Consider the following 20,204-nt stretch of genomic DNA (forward strand, 5'->3'; position numbering starts at 1 on the left):
GGATGCTACTGGTAGCAAAAGCACACGTTTTCTTCAGCCATAGAAGCCTAAGGCACAGTCTGGGAAGGCTCATCCCTCACTGGCGTCCCTCAGGTGGTTTTTGCAGGGGCTCCCAGACCACTACTCTGTTTATTACTTCCAACCTTCCCATGTCATAGCACATACTAGCAGATTTCCAGGCAGCCCTCTCAGGTCTTTTGGATAAAACTTTAATAGCCCCAGTTCCTGTGGCAGAACTGTTTAAGGGTTTTTACTCCAACCTGTTCATGATTCCTAATCCCAAAAGAATGTCTTAAGTCGAACTCAGAAATTTTGCATTGAATCCACCATGTCTGCCATTGCCGCTCTTCGCCAGGAAGATGTTTGTGGATATCAAGGATATGCACCTGCTTATCACAATTTTTTCCAGTGCACCTGCATTTCCTATGCTTTTCTGTGGGTCTCCTGCAGGGACTCTGTGTAAATTCAGGGAATGGAAAAACTCTCTGTCCCTTGCTTTTGGCGCTTTGAGCCTCCCCAACCGCCCCTAAGCCCTGCCAGCACTATGTAAAGCTCACGGCGGTCCAGGAGTCTATTGTTACAAAACACATTACATGCCAATAAAATAGAGATCCACTCACTGTCCCCTATTCCACCAAGGGGGAGGGACACAAGAACAAGAATGGCGCTTACCAGCAGGGATAACACCAGGGTACTCTCCAGTGCACCTCTATGACCTCCTGGGAGGGGGGTCCAATGTTCCCCCATCATGGCTCTATCACAAGGGACTTCAGGGACTTGCTCAGCTTTGGATCACTGCCCCGGACCTGTACATCACCCTACTGGTTCCCAAAGCAATATATCATTGCAGTGTTCAGTGCTGACTAGCAACATTACAGGTCCTCCCTGTGTGTCCATTGCGGAGGTACCATTCCTCTGAGTGTAGAAAAGTTGTAGGAAAATGCTCTAGATAAAGCTAGTCTCCTAATCCCAGATGGAACTTTTGAGAAGCTAGCTCTTCATGCAGAGACTGTACAGACATGACCATCATTTAGGACTCTAGCAAAAAACTAAAGCCTTTCCTAGCTGGGAGGATTTATGCCTAGAAGGGGATTTTCTGTTCTTTTTGCCAGTGTTCAAATCACCTGAAGTTGGAGGCATGATCCTGTTGTAATGGATATGAAGATACTATTTTTGTACTCCCTGTAAAATCCTTTACTTGGGAGTCCCACTCCCCTGTGTCATACTCTCAACATCCCTTTGCTACAAATCTGAGGCAGCCAATACATGAGTCAGTTTTTTTTTTTGTTTAACCAGTAGGTTGAACAAAAAACATTTTTAAAAAAACTGACTCAATTCCACTATCCACACTTAAGGTATTGTATTCTGTCATGGGTAAACTTCTCTGCTGTCAGAATACACTGATCAGCACCGCTGGCTATAGTCTGTGGTGCTGATCATGCAGAGAAAACCTAACACAGCGATTGTACAGATGTTTATTGGTAGATCGACTTCTGTACAAACACAGTGCCTAGACATGGATCAGAATTTGGCTGCTCCCTGTTGAGCCAACCGAAATTTGATCCATGAATGGCTGGCACAAGGCATGCTAGTAGTAGGAGAGGTTATCTTAGATATGTTACATACACAGAATATAACTGGATACTAACATTTATAGGTAAAGTTGATCCAGGGAATATCCGATTGCCTCTCGGGGGATCAGGAAGGAATTTTTTGCAGAAGCAAATTAAATCATTCTTTGCTGGGTTTTTTTGCCTTCCTCTAGATCAACTGTGGGTATAGGATTATAGCTTTTTTTTTTTTTAATGGTTGAACTGGATGGACTTTTGTCTTTTTTCAGTCAGACTAACTATGTAAGTATCTTGAACCGGCTAACAATTTCTTTTTTTTTTTGTCAGTGATCTCTCCTTCTGTAGACAGCAGTATAAACTGAATCTCAGAATTTCTATGAGAATAAATTATATTTTATCTTCTCTCCAACTCAAACTATAATTGTGTTAAACTTAAGATATAAATGTAAACTAATGATACGGAAAATTTTGTAAAGTTTACCAAATTATCTTGGTGTCTGTGCATCACAATCGAGCCATTACATTATGTGTTTGTATGTGACTTATTGCAAATAATTTATTTCATAATCTGTAGTCCATAATTACACTGATGTAATCTGTGTTTTAAAGGATTTTGGTTGGCTCTAAATTACTCAGAATTATTAAGTCAGTTAAAATATTTTATATTATTGCTATATTTTCAAGCACCTTTAGCTGACTGAATTAATTGTCCAGGTGTTGCCTGGCAGAACATATTGTTTTTGGAGGTACTGCTGGATGAATTTTCATCAAAAGCACAACAGTTTCCCTCAAAGGACTCCAAGGAAAAGATTTTATTGAAGTTAAAAAATTCAATTTTCAGTAGGCAAATTATTCACAGTAACTGATGCATAGTGAAGCTGTTACATATAATCTAGGTAACTAGGCTTGAATGACCTTTGGTCATGAAGGTGTTGGGAGGAAAACAAAACTTCATATGAACTTTAACCACTTCCCATTCGGCCCATGTAGATAAACGACCGGACGAGAGCAGTGCAGGAGGCCATTTATAAACGTCCTCCCACATTCCCTGCCTATGAGCGCTCCTTGGGAGCGTGCGACACCTCGAACACCAATCGCTGTACGGGACCTCTGTGTGAGGTCCCGATCATGTAATCACATATTGGCCAATCAGTGATAACATGAATAGTAGTAAGCAAGATGTCACTTGCTGACATCATTGCTTACTACATGTGAAATCTGTGAATGATCACAGAGGTCACATGGTACAAGGCTACTCACAGCAGCATTGTACCATGTAACAAGCTGTAACCCATCACAGCTCTCACAGTATTTCTCAATGGCTGCAAGAATGCAGCCAGAGAGAAGGAGCAATTATTGCTTTTACAGCCTTCATGGATGTAAAAGCAATCCGTGTAAAAAAAAAAAAAATCTTTATCACCCCCCACAAGTAGTACAGTGTCACTATGGTGACACTGCATTGCTATGGTGACAGTATGTTAAACCCCAAAAAACCCATAAATAATATAAAAATGTAAAAAAAGTTTAAAAATTATAATTTTTGTTTATAAACTAATTTGGTTTATTTTTTTCTTGCTAAAAAGATAGTGGAATACATTTTGGCCAAGATTTATGAAGAAAGATTATATATTTGCAAAAACATTTTTTTTTTCAAAATGTTTGCACTTTTTCATTTAAATAGCAAAAAATAAAAATCCCAGTGATGAATAAATACCACCAAAATAAAGTTTTATCTATCTCAATAAAATGCTAGAAAATTCATAAGGGTGCAGTGTTGCATGACCGCGCAATTGTTTTTCAAAGTGTGATAGCACTGAAAGCTGAAAATTGGCCTGGACAGGAAGGGGGTGAAAGTGTCCTGACTGTAAGTGGTTAAAAAGAAAGATTTGACATATTATGTATCAGCTCTTACCATTTGCAGCAAATCATAGAGCTTTTCACTCAACACTACAAAGAGTCTCTCATTTGCAAATGCCTAAAAAAACAGAAAAAAAGATTATTAAGGAAGGCGATATTCCCACAAATTCTTAGAATGCATGGTATTCAATGTGTTTTTTTGCAGCACGAAACATTTACTACTTAAGGGTCCAGCACACTTTCCCACAGCCTAAAATGCTGCCTGCACACTAAATTGGTTTGCAGGCACCAGCGTTTTGAGCTGCAAAAGGGGGGGGGGGGGTTGGTGATGCACGGTTTTATCACATCACATAGTTCTCTCTTTTTTTTTTTTTTTTTAAACTGTACTTCATGTGAAATGTACAAAAGTGACATTTAATTCATGTCAATGCACAGTGACATGCAGGGACATCCAGGCGGTGCAATATTATGCAAACATGTTGCATAATATTGCACCGCTCTGGAATGCGGTGAAATACTGCATTCTAGTTGTGATGATCGCGCGTCAGACCCCTGACCTTCTCACCAAACTCGTGATCGAAGGACTAGCCAATCTGAAACCACGATGTCACGTGTGTAACAATGCCACGCCCAGCTGCACCCTGTATAACAATTTTCCAGCTAATGGACCAAAAATCGATGTACCGGCAGCCTGAATGCGATTGTTACTGGGTCAGGTTAATTACGCAATTAACCCTTCACACTGCCACCACCTCCTTTTTGTACAGAGAAAGCGGAAACTCGGCAATATCAGCAATAACACTATGATGGTTGAGATAATCGTCTGTATAGCACTGTCACCGCAGACAGGTTATACAGAGGGTTAAACAAACACAACAGCACTCTTTTAGAGGCAGGAATTCATAAGTTGCATTAACGAGCTATAGAAACAGGTCAACGCTTTCAGAAAGAAAGATTTACTGTATTACTAAAAGGTCAAAAGGGTGCAATAAAAAAGATGTAACCAATATATATATATATAAATATACAGAGAACAGCAGCACAGCAAAGAGGTAACAGAAAGGAGGTTAAAGGGTTAAAGTACTTGCCAATCAGCCTTGGGTTAAGCAGATCAAGTTTCAGAGCAAAAGGCACGGTCTCCCAAGTTGGTTTTGATGTTAAATGGGAGAATTCTTCAACTTCCACTCTTAGGCCTGACAGCCTATTTTATAGTCAAGTGAAGCTAAGGACCAATGCCTCCTAGCTCATATCTTTTCCTAGGCACAAGTACCATTCCACCCGTGGGTAGATTAATATGCAGACGCATCTGAGGAACGGTTAGATATGAAATACAGACTTGAATGGTTCAAGAGATGTAATTTTCTGCTTTTACTAGGTATTCCAGTCAGGAAGTGTGACCTATCAAACGATTTGTCTGATCGTGAGCAATCTGAAGATATGCCTGTTTTTATGCAAGTCTCTCATATTCCAAGATATGAGACATAGGGGAAAAATGGATTTTACAAGTGTTATCTAGTTTCTTACTCCTCTGGAATGTCTTTGAACTCAGGGGAAGGCTTGGGTTATCTTTTTATGAGGTGCCAGATTGCTCAGCTTCCCAGCCAGCCCGGCACCCAGCTCAAAGATGGTTTATAGCTCGGAGTTTCCTGCTGTGCCCTGGCCTGCCTGTGACACTTCCAACACACACACACCGAACAAATGTCACTGTGACTCTCAGAGAGGGAGGGGAAGAATGAGGGGAGATATGTTTGTACAAGATGGACGATCCTTTGCCAAGATGGAGGTTGGAGCCAAAATGGTTGAACCGCGTCCATCTCTGTGTGCATGATTGCTACACTAGTGTCAACATGACACACAGAAAATAGGGAAATGCATGTAACTGCACATATTGTGAAAGGGTCCCAAGTAAACCTTTATTAGCAACCTGGTGACACACCTCCAGATGCAGCAGGTGTAATCTGAACCAAAAACACTGAAGTGTAAAGGTGCAGATGATTAGACAACGAATTCCACTTGATGCATTTATACAACCTTCACTGCACACCAAACACTCAAGAGGATGCTCTAAGGCAGGGGTATTGAATTAAAATTCACCAAAGTCTGGGCAGCAAAATTTTTATCCAGCAGAGGTCCGAAACTCATGTAAGCACCTGTGGTGAATTTCTGTGAGTGCCAAACCACATGTTGCTGTGGCACAATTTTGAAAAAAAGGGTTGTGGACTCCTTTCTCTGACCCTCTTTTGCTGACCTACCCACAATGTGAGCACCAAATGCACATGTACAGATCTGAACCTTACATCAGTGTCCTCAATCCCCACTGCACATCACAGTCCTCTCCCCTTTCACAGCAAGATCCCCTCTTTTTGAGTGTCCTCAGCTCACCCTTTACATTACCTCCTTCACCCCTTTCACAGTTGTCTTCTCCCACTTCCTTGACATCCCCCCCCCCCCCACCACCACATTACAATTCTCAGCCCCCCCACTTTATTGTCTTCAGCCCCCACACATCACAGTCCTTAGCCCCCCACATTATTGTCCTCAGCCCCCCCCCCCATTTTAATGCCATCAGCCCCTCCAAATCACAGCCCCTAGCCCCCCACATTTCAGTCCTCAACCCACCCCCCACTGCTGTCCTCATTACCCCCACATTATCTCTTCAACCCCCCAACATTCAGCCCTTCGTTTCCCCCCCCACGTGATGGCTGGGGGAAGAAAAGGTTCCTAAATGGTGGGACTGCACCGGTCCGGATGGGGCAGTGACTCGGTCCGCATCCGGACCCCGGTCCACCATTTAGTGATGCCTCCTCTAAGGCTACCTATACAAATGAGGACCTACCTCAAGTTTGTGGGTGCTCACAGAAACCACCAACTGACCATTTTCGGAGGAAACAATTGATTAGACAGAAGCTGTATCCAATCAGGTTATTTTTCATTGGAAGATATTTGGAGTTAAAAAGGTAAGCGCATATCAATAGGAAAATATCTTCCCAATGAAAAACAACCTCAGACTCCCTTACAGTGTCACCTCCCTTTGATACCCATCACTGAACACACGGCTTATATAAAATTAAGCAGTCATAAGATTTTAAAATCTTGTGTTGAACAGGCTGATTCACATTTTACATTTTCGTATGAACTCACCTCTTTATACGCCTGCAAATAGGACACCACTTGCAAATAATGATGACGGAAGGTGGGATCCTGAGGAACTTTCCCAAAACACAGAAGAGCTGGCTGGGTAAGATTTACCATCAACCTGCAATTTATATTTAAAAAAATGACTAAATAGTTCCATTACAGTTTACATTCCGAGCCATATGTATTTTACAGATTATAAACATAATAGATTACCTAAATAATTAAACTAAAGAATAACTAAATAATTAAACTGACAGAGCAAAATATTTACATAGATTATAAACCTTATAATCATCTAAAATATACAATCTATCATGCCATGTTTGAAAGGAAACGTATGGAATTTAAATTTTAGGTTACAGTCATAGGTGTGATATATAAAAGGCTGGCGGTGTGTGGTTTATATTCACATATGCAGACAATTGCAGCCATATATGCTTTTATTTAAACATGCATTTTTGCTTAAAAAGGCAGCACAGCAAATGTGCTATCTACCTACCAATCCTATCAAGGTTTGTTGTACTTAAAGGAAACATGTTATAATAGAACATGGAGGCTGTATTTTTAGAACATGGAGGATGCATTTTTTGCTTAAAAAGGCAGTACAGAAAATAGCAATTCTATCAAGGTTTGTTGTACTTAAACGAAACATGTTATGATAGAACATGGACGCTGCTTCTTCTGAAAATACAAGTTGTTATACTGCCTAACGCTCTTGCATCAATACTCTGTACAGGATCCAGAAAAAGCATGTACATAAGGACTTATTATCATGATAGATTTAGTTTAACAATCTTTGCAAGGCATAGCATGAAGTGGAGTTATTCAAGGAAGACGTAAACATTAACTAGGAAACAGCCATAGATTAATCTTATTGAATGTGCAGTGTGACAGATTAGCATTACAAAAATGCATATCTTTTGGCTGGTAAAAAAGTAAAAATTAATGTGAAATTTAATGGTGCATTTTGCTGTATGCCCAGCATTCCATCTAAATAGAACTAGAATAAAAAAAAGTCCACAATGAATAGTGTTTTTAGTGCTAGGAGGAGACTAATCCAGTCATATGACGTCACGTGACTAGCCTCTCATCCTATCACGGAATGTTCTCTGCAGCTTTATGCAGACAACACTCTGTAGAATACCATAGGCTACACACTGTGTCCTGTATATATGAATGAAGTGTAAAATGCAGGCAAAGCATGACATAACACTACAATGTCCAGTAGAGAGCTAAATGAGTCTCCTGGGGGTTGATACAGTATGATACATTGAAAACTTTCATGAAAGGGCAGAACTTTAGATTACCTAATAACAGCATCAAACAGTTGTTTGTCATTATGATGCTGTATGACTAAAGGCACAAGATCATTCTGTAAGATCTGAGCTGCTCCCAGCTGTTGCCGAATATCCCTGGTTTCATCTTCATATCTCAGATAACGGATTAAATCTTTCACACTTTCTATGGAGGAAAAAGTAAACGGCAGTGTGTTAGAAAATACTAAAAAGCGCTAATGATTGTTTCTATAGATTAAAAAGTGTATTCAAACCCAAGAACAAAAATGTAACATATTGCAGCTCATCAACCCTCTGACGAGGTTGTTGAATTAATTTTCTTATTTTTGGATCCCCCCTCCCCCTTTATTTTTACCTGCTGACCCAGCCAGTAACACACTTCCTGTTTTAGGGTGGCTATGATCCTTCCTCCACTGTATCCATGAAGGAGCAGCGTAGCCACCCCTGGGCAGCAAAATTATCAACCTGAGGAGAGGGTAGTTAGTCTTAGATGGACTAAATGATTTAGATGGACTTTTTATCTAGCAACTTCAACCGCAACTCCAGCTAACATTTTTTAAGCAGCTACAGCAATAGCTTTTTCTTCTTTTCTGACATAAAGGTTTCTTTTTCTTCTGCAATAAAGGTTTGAGGTTCCTGGAGAACCGGCTGACTTTTCAGTCAGTTACTGGCTCTACTAGGGACAGATTGCATTTAAATGAGAAGGGTGCAGTTTTTTTAGGGGATAAATTGGTTAGAAGGCTGGAGAAGCCTTTAAACTAGGATCTGGAGGGAGGGATCAGAAAAGAATATTCCATATGGAGAGCAAGGGTCTAAAGTGGAACAGGACATAGTGGGCGGTGAAATAGTTGCTGGGCTCAAGCTGGATGGCAGAGAAATTGCATCAATCAAGTCCAACACAAAAAGAGTAGTGGAATCAAGTTGTAGTTTAAAAATGAGTAACAAAAGAAAAAACAAAATGAGATAGGTTTACAAATGCAAGAAGCCTCGCAAACTAATTGGATGGATGAACTAGCTTCTGATATTCAAGAAGCACTTTGAAAATTGAAAACCTGGTTGAACAACGTGCACAACTGGGCTGCAAATATCGAGGGGTACACTCTATTTTGGAGGGAAAGAATGGGTAGAAGACGTGAAGGGGCATTTACAGTATGTATGTAAAGAACAATCTGAAAGTGAGTTTGTGAGATGATATTTCCAACAAGAACTCTGATGATGCAGAATCATTGTTGCTGATGAGCCCTAAGAGTGCAAAAAATGGTAAATACGTGTGGGAGTATATAAAAGGCCCCCCTACAAAGGATGAGGAAGGGTCTCAGCCCCTTTCACGGATTAAAATGGTCAGGAAGCAGGGTGGATGTTATTTTTATGGGAAATATTACTTATCTTGATATTAACTGGACAATTGGAACTGCACAGTCAACATAGCCTTGCCATGTCTTAAACATATTGCAGGACAACTTCATGCAACATATGGTGGAAGCCCCAACAAGGAAAATGCTCTCTTGGATCTATTAATTTCACACTGCATTACAGAAGTGCAGGTTAGAGACAACTTGGGAAATAATGATTATGGTTAAATGACATTTGCCATAAGTTACAGGAAATAGAAGCATGTTGGTATGACAAGAATTCTAAATAAAAGACACTTTACTGACTGGAATGGTACTAGCTGATTGGTGTGTGGCAAATGTGGTACCAATTTGCAAAACAGGATAGAGATTTAAACAAGGAAATTACATACCAGTCAGCCTAACGTCAATCATATGTAAGATATTTCAGAGAATGGTAGGGGACTCTATACAGAAATGTGTCTGTGATAAACGGGTATCATAAGTGAGAACCAGCAGATTTGAGAAAGACCATTCTTGTCAGACCAACCTGTTATTCTATGAGGAAGTAAGTGAGAACTTGTTTATCAGTGGGGCGCGATACTAATTTATTGTGTCCTGCTCCACTGATGACACATTTGTATGGGTATGTGTATGGTGTAAGTGATCTCCTATTTTCACTTATTTTGTGGCACTATTAATTGTATAAAGTTGCCATAGCAGCTCACAAGATTTTATTTATAATTTATGCAGGGAAAGAACTTCAGCACAAGATAGCATCCTTACAGGAAGACCTTAATAAAATTGGGGGTTGGGCAGCTACCTGGCAGATGAGGTTTAACTTTAAATTGAGGAAAGTATTCCTTTGCTGTTAGAGTGGAACTCCCTTCCCCAGGAAGTGGTACTAGCTGAGAGTACTGAAAACTCAAAAATCTTTTTGATGTCTTCCTCAGGGCAAATTTTTCTGCAATTAACTTCTCATGAACAGGTTTGATGGAAAACATTTTCTCTGACCTGCTCTGCAATGCTGATCAGTGTATCCTGAAGGCAGGGGTGTCCTGCTGCCAGAATACAATGGCACAGAGGTGGGGACTCTTGTATCGCTCTCAAATGTGTGGATGGCGGAATCAGTTACGTTTTTTTCATTCAGCCCGCTGGGATCAGCTTTGTGTTGGCTTTACATATTCTTTAACCACTTGCCCTCCAGAGGATGTACCCCCCTTCTTGACCAGTCCATTTTTTTGCAATATGGCACTGTGTTACTTTAACTGACAATTGCGTGGTCATGCAACGCTGTACGTAAATGGAATTTATATCATTTTTCCCCCCACAAATAGAGCTTTCGTTCAGTATTTTTTTTATTTTTTGCACTATAAAAAAAAAAAAAAAAAGACAGTCAATTTTGAAAAAAAACGCACACTATTTTTTACTTTTTGCTATACAACACAGCCAATAAAAAAAAAATTTAAAAAAATAAAATTTCTCATAAATGTAGGCCAAGATGTATTTTGCTGCATGTCTTTGCTAAGAAAAAATCCCAATACCTGCAAATTAATTGGTTTACATGAAAGTTAATGTGTCTACAAATGGCGGTATATATACTAGAATTTTTATTTATTTTATACTAGTAATGGCTGCGATCAGCGACTTATAGCGGGACTGTGGCAGGCATTCTCATACTGGGTGGGAACGAACAGCCACTGACATCTTCAGTGACAATAATGATCAGTGCTAATAAAAAGCGCTGGGACTGTACTATTGACACTGCGAAGGAAGAAGTTAACATCTGCGGTGAGCAAATGGTTAACTGTATGTTGTGTTGTGCCTACACTGTGTGGTGTTTTACTAGGGAGACATGATGCTCTCTCTTATTCTGCTTTGCAAAGTTTACACACAGATCTTTCCCTTCTCGGCTTTAGCAGCTATCACGGAGTTCCGGCTGAGAATTGCCAGCCAGGACCCGGTGATTGACATCCGCTGCAACCAAAGGCAGCGCGGCTTTATCTCTTTTTAAACAAGGCTATTCTTCCACTACATTGCAAGTAGAGAACTGATCTTGAAAATCAGCAGCAGTAAACGTTTGATGGCATCTTCTACCTGAACTAAATGTCTTTCACCATTGGATACATCTTTAGAACAATTTTGGCAGGGTTGAGGCGAACAATGCTAATTGCGTATTACGAGAGTAATTTATATTTTAGGTGCCAGGGGAGGACAGGGTTGTGAAGGAGTATATGAGGGTAGGACAGTGCACTAGGAGGTATAGGTGGCAGGAAAATGACTGCAGTCACAATCATGGCAGAGCAAGCAAATATGTGGCTATGCACAGCACATATACAGAACATATTTTTTTAAAGCCCAACTTTGGAAAAAGGTTAAAAATATCCCTCAAGGTGGGGCTGCCCCTACACTGCAATTGTTAAATGCTTGCTTTTTCTAAAGGAGAGCAGAAATAGGTTTACTTACCTGTTCCTCCACTTCCCTGGCAGATGGTGTTCTCTCACACTCCGGAGGTAGACTGTCCCTTGGTTTCTGGAGGACTTCGAGACCTTAGACCGCTGGAGCTAGGGGGAGATGATGTTGTGGAACTGGTCTAGCAGCAGGGAGGAGTGGAGGATTGGGTAAGTAAATCTTCATTTGTTCCCCTAGACATAAACTTACAATTAGCCCTTAAAATGTGGGCACAGCCCCACTGCAAGGGATTTTTTTTAGCTGCCTGGAGTTGGGCTTTAACTATTCTTTTACATTTAACTTTTTAAAGAAATGCTAGCAAGATAAAACGCATTTTGTATAAGTATCTTATGCTCACCAAGGCAATCAGGTTCTTTGTGGTAGGTATCTCCCTCCAGGTACCCCAAGGCACTGCATGTTGCTAACAGTTCACAATTCATCATGTACAAGTCCATAAATTGCTTGCCACGTTAAAAGAAAAAAACAAACACACACTGTGGGTCTCTCCGCTGTTAAATGGAAAAATACATTCAAAGAGTTAGATGAAGTATTGACTTGTAGAGAATGTTGTATAAGATATAACTTTATAGCTAAACTCCAGGTATATAGTACACACAGTATATATACTACACATATTTGGAATGATTTTACATGTCAAATTGTAATTTTGTTCAGCCAGTATTGTGACCCGTGGACCTGAGAGAACGGCAAAAGCCTGCACCTCTCCTGCACACTACATTACAGGTGAACAATACAGCTTTCTATAACCAACACCAGCAATGAAGCAGCAATACCCCTCCCATATCTATAAAAGCACAAAGGACTGAATGTGAATGTCTTCCCTAATAGGTACAAACATGCACATAAAAAGGCAAAATGTTGCTTCTTCCTACACATTGTAAATGTTCGAAATGTCCAAAGTAAATATGACTGTTCTTAGGAAATGGAATCACTGCTTTCCTATCAGCACTGAGCCTGAATAAAGTAGTCCTTTCCACCTAGTACAAAGAAATAACTGATCATGGTTGTAATCTTCAGCCAAACAGGGAGTCTGCAATGAATTTAAAATAGCTGACAGGTTGCCTTAAAAAAAAACTACAAGAACATTCTTACCTGATAAATATAACTTCTGGACTGGTGGTTATTCTAAGGGATCAGACTGTCCTGTTAAAAAAAAAAAAAAAAACAATAAAAAAAAACAGAACAAAATATATATTCTATCAAGCTTGAAAAAGTAAATATAACCAATTACAACTGGTCTTACACAGGAATCAATTTTGTTTTTTTTTTTTGTTTTTTTAAGTAAGTTAACTTACCTAATGTATACATATATAAGGTTTTATATTTATTCTTAACTGCTTCCCAACTGCCCTATAGCAGAAAAACTGCTACAGGGCGGCACGGGTGCGCAAAAACCCCTATATACGTAATTCGCGCTCCCGGGTGTTCATGGACCAGGGGGGCTGGTGCCATCATTTGATCCCCAAGGGATCAATTATCCAATTTAGGCCAGTGATGTTCAGCCTAAATCGGATTATCAATCCCTGCCCTATCAGAGACCTTCCTGTACCTGTGTTACACTTACACAGGTACAGGAAATGATGACATCTCTCTTTGGGACCGTTCCGTCCCAGAGAGAGAAGAAAGAAGACACTGAGTAAAACAGCACACTTGCACACAGTTAGAACACTTTCTGGTCACATTTAACCCCTTGATCGCCCCCCCAGTTAACCCCTTCACTGCCCTGTCACCAGTGCCATTAGTACAGTGTACATTTTTTGCTGATCACTGTATTAGTGTCACTGGCGACTTCAGATAGCATTAGTGTTAGTTAGCGTCCCTACCAGATACCGTCAGATTGCCTGTCATTATACCAGTCATCACATTTAACCCCTTGATTGCCAGGAACATGCTCACATACACAATAAACCTCCACTGCTAGTATAGTGTCTGAACGGATCAATATCTTTGATCAGATCAGCACTATACCAGCGTTCACCTTCGTATAGTGTCCCCAAAAACGCAACGTAAGCAGGATCAGCCCCGACACCTGCCAGCACCTGCGTTTAGCCCCTATGCTTACCCCCCCCCCCCCCCAGCAAGTGTAGCATTCGCAGAATCAGGCCTGATCTCTGTTAGCATTAGCCGGTAAATTATTTTGTAGCGGTTCAAGCAGTCCTTGACAGCCAGGTGCTTTTTTTCCCATGAGTCGCACTAGGTACGTAGACATTTAGGGGTTTATTTACTAAAGCTGGAGAGTCCAAAATCAGACTCCCTTCTGCATAGAAACCAATCAGCTTCCAGGTTTCATTGCCAAAGCTTCATTGAACAAGCTGAGGTTAGAAGCTGATTGGTTTCTATGCAGAAGGGAGTCTGATTTTGGACTCTCCAGCTTTAGTAAATAAACCCCTTAGTGACCAAAAAGTCAATCAAAAGGTACTCTATTGAAGAGGCCTACAGGACTCTGAGCATGTCAGGTGAGAGAGAAGGGGAAGGCTCACTGACACAATCAGCCTCAGAATACGAACCTGTAGACAGCAGCGACACACTGACAGATTGCTCAGATGATGGTGAAGAGGTCCCCGCTAAGGTCAGGAATACCCAACCCCGTTCCCAGGTTGCTGAGATGTTACAATAGCATGATAATTTTCATATGCAACAAAGTGCTAGCACTAGTGCCGCTCTACCAAGCACCAGTGGCCTAGTACATCCTAGTCTTATACTTACCAGCACTGCAGTATACCAGTCTTAGAAAGGGAGAAAAAGACCTTATTGAGAAATGAGGAATTGCTCGCAGTGAAGTAGAAGGACAAATGGAATGTTTTTGTTCTGTCTTCCATTCACGCAGACAGAACCATCCAAACAGCCACAGCAGCTGGTGGTGTTGAGAAGTCCCTCTGTGTCCACGACTATAACCTTAACATGGGAGGGGTGGACTTCAATGACCAGATGATAAAGACATACTTAGTTTCCCAAAAAGCCAGACGCTGGTATAATAAAAAGTGTCTGTTTATTTATTTCAATTGGCTCTATATAATGCTTTTGTGCTTTACAAAGCAACTGGACGAAGTGGATCCTTCCTAAAATTCCAGGAAGAGATCATCACGGCTTTTTGTATCCAGAAGGGGCTGTGGCCCAAACCCCCAACACAGATGCAGTTAGCCGGCTGCATGAGAAGCGTTTTCCCGATGCCATTCTTGGTGCCCCAACCCAAAGGACACCCCAAAAAAGATGTCGTGTCTGTAGCAGACATAGAATTAGATGCTTTTTTTGTCCCTCCTGTCCTGGCCAACTTGATTTCTGCCTCATGGACTGCTTCCATCGCTACCACACACTAATGGAGTATTAGTATAAGGTATAGCATGGCACAGTTCAGGGCACATATTTGCACAGGGTCTTGAAAGATGTTAAATAGTCAGGAAACTGGCTATTGTATTTTGAGAGACCCTACAGTCTTTAAGTTCAAGCTAAAGTTAAAAAATATATATATAAAGTACAAATACATAAAAAAAAAAAAAAAAGAAATAGTTTTATTGTTAACCATTGCTGCTTTCTTTGCAGGAATACAGGGACAACAACAGGGTCTTGCTCTCAGAATATACAAAAGTAGGTGTGTGTGCAACGCTGTTGGATGAGATTTGTTATCCACAGTTAAAAAAGAGCATATATGCCGAAGCATGGGGGCCTGGGGTGGCCAGTGGGTGGATGGCCTCTATGCTTCGGTATATATTTAAAAAAAAAATTGGGGGGGCAGAGATTTCTTCATCCACATCAACTGGGATAAATGATAAAAAAAGAACATTTCATGTGTGCCCACCATTAGAAGTGGGTGGATGCAGAGTGGTATATTTTAATGGTGGGTATACCACACTATTTTTCTGGCATAGATTTCTTCTTTTTTTTTTTCCATTCAGCCCACAGGCTGCATATAGAATAAAAAAAGAACACAGCATATATACCCAACAAAGGACCAGCAACGTACTGGTACATCACTGTACTTTGAGTGGTTCTACCAGGATAATGCCTGCAGCTGCATCCTGGTATCGTTTTTTTCAGCCAGCGATCGGCTTTCATGTAAAAGCAATCCTAGTGGCTAATTAGCTGCAGGATTGCTTTTACAAGCAGCAGGATAAGATGTCTCCCCTCCCCCGTTGCCTTCCACGGCCTTCTCGGGCAGTCCTGTGCAATCGGGGGAACCTGAAAATGCAGACGGTGTTTCTGCCAGATGACCATAGAGCTGATCGGAGACCGGAATGGAGCCAATCATCTCTATAGTCTAAGAACTCGGAAGCTACAAGCATTTCATCAGTTTTGCAGGATATAAACAGTGCCATTTGAAAATTGAGAATGCATCTGATCACACCGATCTTGGTGAGATTAGATAATGTAAGGGCAGAGGAGATATCTAGAGTCTGATAGACCCCAGATTTCTCAAAAAAAGAATATATGTTAATGCCCATTGAAGTTACAGGGGATATTTGCATTCCCTGTGAAAGCATTAAAAGTGATCAAAAAAAGAAAAAAATTAAAAGGGACAGTGTAAAAATAATAAAAAAAAAAAATCAGACTAAAAAAAAAAAAAAAAAAAAAAACCCCGTGCCAGTATGTGAACAGTGGTTGCACCATGCATGTGAGGTATTGCCGAGAACGTCGCATCCAGGGCAGTAATTCTAGCACTAGACCTCCTCTGTAAATCTAAAATCGTAGCTTGTAAAGGCTTTTATAGCATTGCCTATGGATATTAAAAATGTATGCAGTTTGTCGCCATTGCACGGGACGTGCAAAGTTTTAAAGAATGTCATGTTTGGTATCTATTTACTGGGCATACCATCATCTTTTATATTTTTCAAAATAATTAGCCAATATATTGTGTTTTTGTGCATTAAAAAGTAAAAAAAAAAAAGTTTTTTTTTTTTTTCAAAACATTTGCGTTTCAAAAATCGCTGTGCGAGTACTATGTGACATAAAAAATTGCAGCACCCACCATTTTTTTATTCACTAGGGTGTCTGCTTTAAAAAATATATAATGTTTGCGGGTTCAAAGTAATTTCCTATCAAAAAATACTGATTTTTTTTTTCATGTGAACAAAAAGTGTCAAAAAATGCTTGGTCTTCAGGTGGTTAGAAGAGTGATCTGCCAATGCCACCCCAAGACCAAAAGCCAACTCTAGGGACAGGATGTGATGTCACTGTTAGCAGCGTATCGACTGAGAAGCACCGCTTCAACTAGTTTCATCTCTAATTGGACATCTACAGGAAGCTTCCTGAGCTGTGTGGTAAGTGTACATCCACGTGTTTATCTATTACTAATGGCATCAGCACCTGTTCACCTACTTTTTGTTTTTTAATTATCTATCATTTGAATGGGACTTATTGATACATTGGACATTAGTTGTATTTTCTGGTGGTGTTTATTTTTTGTACTTTTATATGTGGCAAACTGTTCAATGATCCTGATTCACATTTTTGGTAGTGCAGTCTATATACACATTTATAGGGTTCACAAACGTGGAAGTTAGAGACATTGTGAAGACTGCAGCAGCAATAATCAAATTCAGCTGTTTGCTTTTTCTATTTATTTGTTGCCTGTGGCGCAGAGATTTCCTCTCACTTCCTCTTTTGGCAATAGGACAGGAAGTGAAGGAAAATCTCCCCAATGGGAAACAGATGGCAAAAAACCTGACAAGGGTTATAGACCATCCCTGCAAAATGAAGAAGTTTTGCCTTTCATTCAACTTTAATATATCTGCTTTCTCTGTAACTAGAATTGTACAGTGAAAGCATCACCAATATGACATGCATTTATGTACTGGATATCTTGCCTTCCTTTGGAAAACTTGCCTGACATCGACATTTTGCAAGACAGGCTTCTGGAACATTCATAACATGAATGAACCACTTCCCGTCCGGCCCATGTATATAAAACTGCCGGACGGTGGCAGTGCAGGGTCGGGTGGCCGTTTATAAACGGTCTCCCCGCATCCTCCTTGTGCTCAGTCCCTGGGAGCGCGCAGCACCACGTTTCGGTGCCCGCTGTGTCCTCTGGACACAGTGGAATACTGATCGTCGGACGGGACCTCTGTGCGAGGTCCCAATCATGTGATCACTGAATGGCCAATCAGTGATCCCATGCAGATTAGTAAGCAAGATGTCACTTCTGACATCATTGCTTACTACTTGTGAAATCTGTGAATGATCACAGACGTCACATGGTACAAGGCTATTCACAACAGCCTTGTACCATGTGACAAGCTGTGACCAATCACAGCTCACACAGTAGTTCTCAATGGCTGCAGGAATGCAGCTAGAGAGAAGGAGAAATGATTGCTTTTACAGCCTTTATGGGTGTAAAAGCAATCTGTGTAAAAAAAAAAAAAAAAAAAAAATCTTCATCACCCCCCACAAGTAGTACAGTGTCACCATGCTAGGGTGACAGTATGTAAAAAAAAAAAAAAAAACATAAAAAATATAAATAAAAATGTAAAAAAAAGTTAAAATATTATAATTTTTGGTTATAAACTAGTTTGGGTTATTTTTTTTTTTTTACTATAAAGATACCGGAATAAATTTTGGCCAAGATTTACGATGAAATACTATTTATTTGCAAAATTGTATAAGAAAAACACTTTTTTTCAAAATTTTTGGACATTTTCATTTACATAGCAAAAAAAATAAAAATCCCGTACGACAATCGGTGTTCCACTGTGTCTGGAGGACATAGTGAGCACCAGATCATGGTGCTGCGCATTCCCAGGGAGTGCGCACAGTCCAAAATTGCGGGCACCATTTATGAATGGCAACCCGCCCCTGGACTGCCACCGTCCGGCCGTTTATATACAGCGGCCGGACGGCAAGTGGTTAAAAAGGAGCCACACAACTATTTTTTTTTGGCATAATCAGTCATATTTTCAATATCAATGCCAAAATGTCATAAATTTCCGCTAGGGTATGCAAACTTTTGAGCACAACTGTACTTTAAGGGCACATGTACATTGCATGTACACGTTTAGGAGCTGTTCAGCGTTTTTTTCAGCAGCCCCTGAACTTACCCTAATGTTTTCCTATGTGTCCATGTACACATCATCGTTTATAGTCATTTACAGGCAGTTGAGTTTACAGTCATTTTTTGGAACGCAGAAAACTTGTGTTCAGCAAATTTTATCAGAGTTTCAAACGCAAAACACTTGTAAACGCGGCTAACTGCGTTTATAGGCGTTTAAATTTTTTTTTTTTTTTTAAATCTTCCATTTCCAGATGCTGTCCAGAGCTTTTTTTCATCATGTAAAATGCATGCAAAGTGCTTCCCCGGTTCTCAAATGGACCTGGTACACCATACTTTGAGGTTTCGCATGAAAGAAAATATGTTAGACACTGCTGCAATAATTTCTGCACAGAAATGAGCTGAAAAACATCCAAACACCACAAAAAAAAAAAAAAGACAGCTAATCTCAACAAATACTGCTCTCTGTGCTTCTGCTCTCTCTATTTCTCTCAAAATGTTTTCTGCAATGTGGACTGTCACAACAGTTTCCTATTTACAGGTATCATAAGTTTGCTGCAGTTGCACAATATAATAATGCGGCATATATTTTTCATAACCATTATAAAATACACATGTCTAATATGCATTAGAAGCCCCAGGTAAAGAGTTATACAATAATGTTATTACAACATTCTATTCTGCTGATGCCACAGGTTTTTTTCTCTACTAGACAACTCATCAAAAAGAAGAATTCAAGTACTAAAGTTAGGCTACTTTCACACTGAGGAGTTTTTTAAATGTTTTTGAGTTAAAAAAAAGCACCTCAAAAGCGCAATAAAAATGCTTCCCTATGAATGTGAAAATATATCTATGTATGTTTTCACACTGAGGTGTTGCACTTGCTGTGAGGTGTAAAAACTCCTGCTTGCAGCATCTTTGAAAAAACGCCCCGAAACACCTCGTCCCATTTAAATCAATGGAAAACACCTCTGAGAAGCGTTTTTGGTGCAGTTTTTAAGTCCCGTGTAGTTTAAAAAGGCTCAGAAAACACAGTAAAAACGCCTATGCATTTTTGCGGCAGACCAGTGTGAAAGTAGCCTTATAGCGAAACAGAAAAAGGTGTGTAAAATATCTGATTTTGTATGACATTTTCAATCTAATTTCTGCCTTTTTAAATGTCAATCACAAAATAATTAAAACAGCACCTATAAGTAAACTCTTAACACCGCAATAATTTCAAATGCCGCAAGCATGTTTTATGCTGAGAACTTTAAGTGCAAGATGTCATTCTAACACAAAATCTGCCTGCAATGTGTATTATGTCCATACCTGCCAATCAGCAAACTTCAGGCTTTGTCTGCAGTGTGCAGCAAGCCACTATCTGATCTCCAACTGTTCACAGAAGCAGCTGTCATCTTAAGGAGCAGTGGAAACGCACAATAAGCTAGGGGTAGGAGGGGATAAAAAGGGAGGGCACATCACATAACTAAGCTTATGCAAGCGGTCTATTTACCCAGAGGCCCTCACTGAACTAACCTACATTCTTAACCACTCTACTAGAAGAAGCAAGGCCAACCTG

At 40.2% G+C, this 20,204-nt stretch overlaps 1 protein-coding gene across 4 annotated transcripts in view; it reads right to left on the reverse strand.

The window, feature by feature from the left end:
* The window catches only part of TIMELESS (timeless circadian regulator), a 121,483-nt gene that overhangs the window by 71,215 nt on the left and 30,064 nt on the right, over positions 1–20,204 (reverse strand). For 2 of the 4 annotated variants that reach the window (XM_089680349.1, XM_089680332.1), the window contains exons 2-6: positions 12,757–12,807; positions 12,002–12,152; positions 7,874–8,027; positions 6,570–6,684; positions 3,484–3,546 (exon numbers count right to left, since the gene is read on the reverse strand). In XM_089680349.1, coding sequence (XP_089536475.1) covers positions 3,484–3,546; positions 6,570–6,684; positions 7,874–8,027; positions 12,002–12,098 — 429 coding nt within the window. In that variant the 5' untranslated portion in view covers positions 12,099–12,152; positions 12,757–12,807. Of the gene's footprint in view, positions 1–3,483; positions 3,547–6,569; positions 6,685–7,873; positions 8,028–11,658; positions 11,838–12,001; positions 12,153–12,756; positions 12,808–19,954; positions 20,022–20,204 lie in introns of those variants that run through there. The other 2 variants (XM_089680340.1, XM_089680357.1) reach the window with 2 other exon arrangements.

The sequence above is a fragment of the Staurois parvus genome, unplaced genomic scaffold (genome assembly GCF_062004578.1).
Source record: "Staurois parvus isolate SC_StPar_1 unplaced genomic scaffold, SC_StPar_1.0 ptg000017l, whole genome shotgun sequence".
Taxonomy (NCBI): Eukaryota; Metazoa; Chordata; class Amphibia; order Anura; family Ranidae; genus Staurois; species Staurois parvus.